General features: G+C 29.7%; 1 protein-coding gene across 14 annotated transcripts in view; it reads right to left on the reverse strand.

Moving 5' to 3' along the window:
- Asator (tau-tubulin kinase asator) overlaps window positions 1-7,201 on the reverse strand; it is a 255,590-nt gene that overhangs the window by 50,970 nt on the left and 197,419 nt on the right. For all 14 annotated transcript variants that reach the window (XR_010843331.1, XM_067047144.1, XM_014415286.3 and 11 more), the window contains 3 exons: window positions 6,323-6,493; window positions 3,918-4,103; window positions 2,643-2,900 (listed from right to left, as the gene is read on the reverse strand). Coding sequence is in view for 13 of the 14 variants with exons in the window: in XM_067047144.1 (XP_066903245.1) it covers window positions 2,643-2,900; window positions 3,918-4,103; window positions 6,323-6,493 (615 nt within the window). In the remaining variant the exon portion in view is untranslated. The remainder of the gene's footprint in view (window positions 1-2,642; window positions 2,901-3,917; window positions 4,104-6,322; window positions 6,494-7,201) is intronic.

A 7,201-nucleotide genomic window follows, 5' to 3' on the forward strand; every position in this document is an offset into this window, starting at 1 on the left:
TATTAAATGAAAACTTTTTTTTTTTACATCTCTCATTAATTTATACATTATTTTTCCTCAAAAATAATCATTAACTCTCATATTTGTTAATAACATTTCTAAGCCTCCAAGGTATCATTTCTCCATACTATTATGGCATTAGTATCATTAGAGGTACTTGTATAAATAAAAGATATACAAAATAAAAAATAACAAATCAGAAGAAAATTCAATGGTCAAATTTCAGAAAAAATGATTACAATCAGGAGTAAAATTAATGAAAAGTTGAATGTCATTGAGATGATTCATGATTTTGAAATCATAATATTTTTTTAATAATGAAAATATTTGCATACTGCAACAATTCAACTTTTTGGGCTCAGGAAAGAAGAGTCTAATGAAGGAAAAAAAAACCTAGAACATCAACAATTTATTCAACAAAAAAAGATAATTATAGTCCTTATTGTGAAAAATCCTTCCTACTTTCATATATCCCCATATTCATTCACATTTCAGAGCTTTCTTTAAAATAAATAATGTTCCTGAATTAACTAAAAAAATACCTAAATATTCAATATAAATGATAAATGATCACTATAATATAAAATTAGGGATGAAGAATAGTAACAAACTGAATTCATATCTAATCAACAAGAAGGATAAAATAAGAAAATCAGATAAACAAAACAATCAAAATTGTAACCAAATGCCCATAAAGGAAACATCTAAAAAAATTAGAATCAGATAAGTTTAACATGAAAATAACTTCAAAAATATAAAATTTACATCACTGATATATCAAAGCAGAACATGAAACAACAATTTCGATTTAAAATACTAGTGCTTTGGAAAATTAAAAAATAACAAAAAACTGAAAGTTAAAGGAAGCTATTTATATAACAAATTTTAGTTTATTACAAAACTGACACAGACAACATGAACATGAATTATTCAGACATAATAAATAAATTGCAGCTACAATAGTCTTATAAAATAAAATAATAATTATATTTAAAAAAAAAAGGAAAGATTCCAGTCAACAACAGCAATAAAGGGGAGGAACTAAAGAGATTAAGTTAGGGACATGAGTCTAGTGCGATGATGAAAAAGAAGTATATAAATAATGGATCAAAAGCCCAAAAACGTTGATGAATATAGGAGGAATAAATGGAAGTCATAAGCATTATCAAAATAATGACAAATATGAAAAAAATATCAATCTTCCAATTGAAAAACATTGTATAATACAATTACAGAATAGAAAAGTAGGTAGCATATGTCAACGAAGTTGTAAAATTCAATAATTGAAAAATAAATCATTATAAAATTATAAGTTTTAATAATTATTTTTAAACCAAACTAGATTAAGATTATTATATTTTATTTTTTATAATTTATAGAATGAAAAACATGTAATAATTTATAGTTGAAAAATATTTTATCTTAAATCAAAAAAACAATATCATAAACAGAAAAGTTTAAAAGAACTCAAAACTACAATAAAACTTATTTATGAAAGGAATATTAACAATTGAATGGAATGACAATGGGAAAGAGCTCTATCAGTTAATTTGTCACACCATTTTATGAATACATTTTTACACAATATCCTCTTGATTTATAACTTCCATAGTAATAAACCAGCATTAGTTCCATTGCAATATTAATTATTCTTCATACTGACTCAGATATGTTTTAACAAGAATTTGTTCAGGTGTAACTAACAGGCAGCACTTCTTGAACCAGCAAGGCCTTCTAGAGGCTTATTGATGTTTCCATAATTTCATGGGTTTTCGTAATAACATATTGTGTATAAAATTTCTGACTGGGTCCACTTCCACATTTAATATGTAAGATAGCAAGATGTAAATAATTAATAAAAACAATCAATAAATTGATACCTCTATGAAACAGAATATATTAAATTTAGCTTTTCATGTTTCTTAGATTCACAGAGATATATAGATAATTTGTAATGTATTCTATTTTATTTCGGTTATCTAAAAAGAGAAAAAATATTATTCTTACTACTCATTTCTAGAGATGAAAAATATGACCACTTCCATTAAATGAAAAAGAAGGCCTTAATGTTTGTGAAAATAAAGTACAGTATAAAATATATGAACCGAAGGATGAGTTAACCGGATAATTTAGATTACACAACACCGAATTTAGTTATATACAACCAATATATAGAAGTGATAGCATAGTGGTAAACAAAATGGGCATGTAAAGTTGTTGGGCTCAGTAATGAATGTATTGTTACTCGTTACAAGTAGACTGAAAGGCTGATCTTGCGGATTTGGGTTTGGACGACGGTGATGGGACAGACATGTGCAAACTTTGATTGAAGGTGTCAGCATCGAACCCCCAGCTTCACTAAACCTTTTATTTATTAAACATTTAATAATAAGAAAATACTGTTTAGTGAGAAACTGTTTTAGGTTTTTGTCTTCGACAGTTAAAGGGTAAGTTTTATGCATTATAAGGGCTTAATTGGCCTCTGGAAGGTCTTCCAAAGTCAGTAAATAAAGTAACTGCCTCCTTCAAGTTTAATATTTATAGATTTCAGAAAAAAATTCTTGTTTATTAACCATTACACCATAGAGAAATAAAATAAAACCAATTTTGATACAACCATTTCTTATTAAATTAAAACTAACCTCTGTTTCCTTCCTATTATCAGGCTCGATGTTCTCCTGATCGTTGTCCAAATTGGTCGTATGGTTTTCGGTAGCAGTAATAATAGGAGCAACAGCTGGAGAGGTAGCAGTGGGCAGAGATGTAAGCCCCGGAGGCGGTACCGTTGGAAGCTTCTCCCAGTCGTAGGGATCAGTTTCTCGAACACCCCTTCTTTTCATACAGCGCTCAAATAGGCCGATCAACATCCCATAGTCAGGTTTGTCGTTGTATTCAAGCCCCTATAAGAAAATATAAGAAATTTATTTATGAAAAAAAAAAAAATCTGAGACAGAATATTAAATGGAGGCCATGCATACAGGATATTTAAGATTCATGTAGTAAAGCTTGAAAATTAAAAAAGACCCATTTAGTGTTCAAATCTCATTTTGAAATGAAAAGACGAGATTCCCACCTTAACTTATACCTTGATGTAACATGTCGAGAAGAAATGTTTTAAACTCAATAATAAATAATTATTAATTTCTGTGATTTTAGATATCTAATGATATCTAAAAATAATATCCCACCTTAGTCTTGTTATTTATTGTTTATATTAAGATTTAGTCGGATATTTTTTTGATTTTCTCTGTTTTTATTTTAATTTTAAATATCTTCTAGTGACAGTCATGTTGTTTTGCGATGTAATATGATAATTCTTAAAAATCACAATATAAATAATAAATTTCTACAATGCTAAGAAATAAAGAACAATAAATAAATGAAAACAAATTTGTGATTTTTTTTTTAATTTATTGAAATAACAATCAACTCATGAGTTTGTAAACAAAAAAAAAAAAAAAATCTCAAGATGGTGGCTATTTGACAAAACAGCTACTTCGCCATGTTAAAGGGGAAGAATTTCTCTTCCTTGAGAGTAACTAGCCCTCAGGGTAGTAAGCTCTATCCAAAAGGTCTTCCATTAACTTGTCAAGTTACATGAGAATTAATTAAGTACCTCAAACATTTCAAACCATTGGAGGGTTTTGGCTTCAGTACTTGGAAAGAAAATACTGTTTCTAGACTAACGGTAAAATACAAGATGATGTGGTCGGAATCATGCACAACTGCCAAATAATGGCTTTAAGTCTATTTATGTAAAAAAACATTACTTTTAAAGACAGAAAAAAATGTGTTCACTAAATTTCAACATCGACATGAAGTGAAAAATACTATCAATAATAGTAGGAAATACAGAAAAATATAAGTAGCTGAATATTTATACAACTACTAGTTTACTTTAAAAATAATTACGTTACCTGTATGTGGTCGAGGAACAAACGAAGATCGGAAGGAAGATGCTTCAAGAGAAGCTTATGATCGTACTTTTCCTTCATAAGGCCAACTTGTTCCTTGTCTTTCATCTTCCTCCATGGTAACTGGCCATTGACAAATTCTGCGAGCATGTAAAACAACGACCACAGGTCATCGTGCCGGCCCATTTCCTAAAGAAAAAACGTTTTAATGATAACATGATTGAAAGAAGAAAAGTTCTATCAGGTTAAACAAGTTTGTGTTGTTTTGCAATTCAATTTTTGAGCTTTACTCGCTCTTGATGTAACGTTAATTCAGACAATTTTGAATTGTAATTATAGTATGTTATTCATTTAGTTTTAAGACTTTATGCAATGTTACCAGAGTAAGTTATCATCAAATCCTAATGAAGGACTCTTTCAGAAAAGTATACTTACTTTTACAAAATCAAATATACAGATACAGTCAATAATTAATAATAAAAATCTGTTGCGGGCACTCATTTTAGTCACTATGACTTAAAATTAATCCTCACTCATCTTAGAACAGATAGTTCTGTATCATTCACCGTGGCAATACATTCCTGTAAAAATTTTCCAAATAAGGCTTTCAGTTGAAAGATTGACTAACTCCAATTTCAACACTTTTCAGAAAAGTACTCTCAATAATATTTTCAGTTGCAAAATTTAAACATTTTTCTTTTTGGAAGAAGATAGTTAACCGTTTGAAGAAGATCGTAGGAAGATAGTCCAGGAGGCCGTCAAAGAATGATTTTAAAAATGAGGTATTAAATTCTGTCGAAAGTTTGAATCTTTGCCCGAGTCTCATTTTTCATTACCTTCTAAAAGTTTATAAATTAATATAATTTTTTCTGAGTGCTTTCTGGACATATTTTACCACACAGGCAAAAAAGGTCTTCCAACTTTTCTAGGACTGAAAATATTTTCCTCATGAGGAAGGAGAATATTGGGAATTTTGAATTAGGTATTCATTCATGCCCATTTCAGATCTCCAGTTTGTATTAAATGTACATCAGTATGGTCCCTACAGAGATTCATTGTTTCAGCATTTTTTCTTAGTCTCCATAAAACATTGTCACTCACAGACCCCAATATCTATCTCAAAATCATTCTTTCAAATCCATCATTCACCATACAGCATTCCAAAGAGTATGTGAGAACTGGCCTGAATATAGTCTAATACATCTATAATCTTAATATTTTCTTGAGACTGGTAAATTTTTTAAAATAAATAATTCAAATTCTATCCATTATAGTCTCAAAACCTTTTATTTTTCTTATAAGTCCGACGTTTCGGCCAATCCGGCCATCTTCAGGGACAATCTACTTAATAAAACTTTGAAATTATATAATTTAAAAAACTCGAACTCCATGCAGGCTATTCTGCCCAGGTCAAAAACATCAATTTCTAATTAGTCAAATATTCACTTAAAACAAAATCAAAATCATTTTGACAAGAATAGTGTCTGATTATAAATGATTTTGATTTTGTTTTAAGTGGATATTTGACTAATTATAAATTGATGTTTTTGACCTGGGCAGAATAGCCTGCATGGAGTTCGAGTTTTTTAAATTATATAATTTCAAAATGAGATGTAGATAGTTGACCGTAGATTAATACTTGAAGAAGTTTGTCGGGGGGTGCGGTCAGCAAAGAACAACATAAATAAACAAAACCATATTTATTTATTTTATGCCGACGTTTCGACCTGAGTTTCAGGTCTTCATCATGGCTATAGAACAGAAGAGATAACAACAACATTTTTAAATGTAAATGTTGTTGTTATCTCTATATGTTATATGTTGTTCTTTGCTGACCGCACTCCCCGACAAACTTCTTCAATTATATAATTTCAAAGTTTTATTAAGTAGATTGTCCCTGAAGATGGCCGGATTGGCCGAAACATCGGACTTATAAGAGAAATAAAAGGTTTTGAGACTATAATGGATAGAATTTGAATTATTTATTTCATAAATAGTCTAATATATTTGTATCTTGGTCGTCCTAGAGAGAGATTTGCTCCTTGAATACTTCTGACACCCGTCATTTACTGGCTGCCATAATCCAATGCTGAAACTTAGGTTACATATTATTGGTTGAGTTAAACTGTGTTCTATGGCAAATAAATTCCTCTACACAGTCAAGGAAAGGATATCATTGACCGCAGCTATCTTCGATAAAGAGTGTCTTCCTGAATGTACATAAATTAATAGAAAAGAAAATATTATGCTCTGCTCCAATAAAGGAATGGTCAAAGCAAACAATGATATAATCATTGTTAACATCAGTCGTGTAAAGATTAAAAGAGGACTTTAATATCAACAACGATTTAATGTACAAAGACTTCGACAATGACCAAACTCATAAAAAAAAAAAAAAAAAATATTACCTTATTCTTGTGAGCATTAATAGATGCGTAGCGCACTGTTCCCCTAAAACCAGCCGCAGTTCTTGGTGGCCTCACTTCACCCGTCGCTGTGGTGTACTGCCTAGCAAGGCCAAAGTCCAGCATGTAAACCTTCCTGTTGTTGCTCGGCAACCGTCCAATTGCAAAATTAGACTAAAAAGAAATTCACAAAAGAGGTTATTCCTTGTAAAATATTCAAAATAATAATTATTTATTAAAGTATTTAAATGAGATTAAACAACCATCATTGAAGAGAAAATAAATCTTAAAAACAATTATCCAAACTTTAATTTCACATTAATACTAATCATTAATGAATCCTGATGCCTACATCTTTATAATAATTATAAAATAAAGAAAGTGAACAGATCTTTACGAACATAAGGTGAAAGAAAATAAATGAAAATCGGAAAAAAAAAAATATTTAGATTAGATATGTGGCTCCCAACTCAGAATTCTGGGGACCTTAAAGCAGGAAACTGTCCATCCTCACTCCTAGCTTTGAACAAAGAAGGTTCCCTAAGGAAAATCTTTGAAAACAATGTAGCTCAAAAATATATTCTGAGGCACTTTTATAAAAAGTTAAAATCGTTCACCTAACACTAAAACCTCAGGAAAGGCAAACAATAAAACAGTTTTAATAATAATTCCCTCAAAAGTTACTGCAGGAGCCCCTCGCAATCTACCTCAGGTCCGTGGACCACCAGTTGGGAACCACAATATATTACAACAAGGTAACTGTAGAATGAAATATGAAGAAAGAATGTACTAAAAAGGTGACAAATGAATATGGTAAAATACATATGAAATGAGAATAATAATTTTATTATTATAAAAAAATTAAATATTTATAAATAAATT

This window comes from Halyomorpha halys, unplaced genomic scaffold (genome assembly GCF_000696795.3).
Source record: "Halyomorpha halys isolate HHAL.00 unplaced genomic scaffold, Hhal_1.1 Scaffold97.1, whole genome shotgun sequence".
NCBI lineage: Eukaryota > Metazoa > Arthropoda > Insecta > Hemiptera > Pentatomidae > Halyomorpha > Halyomorpha halys.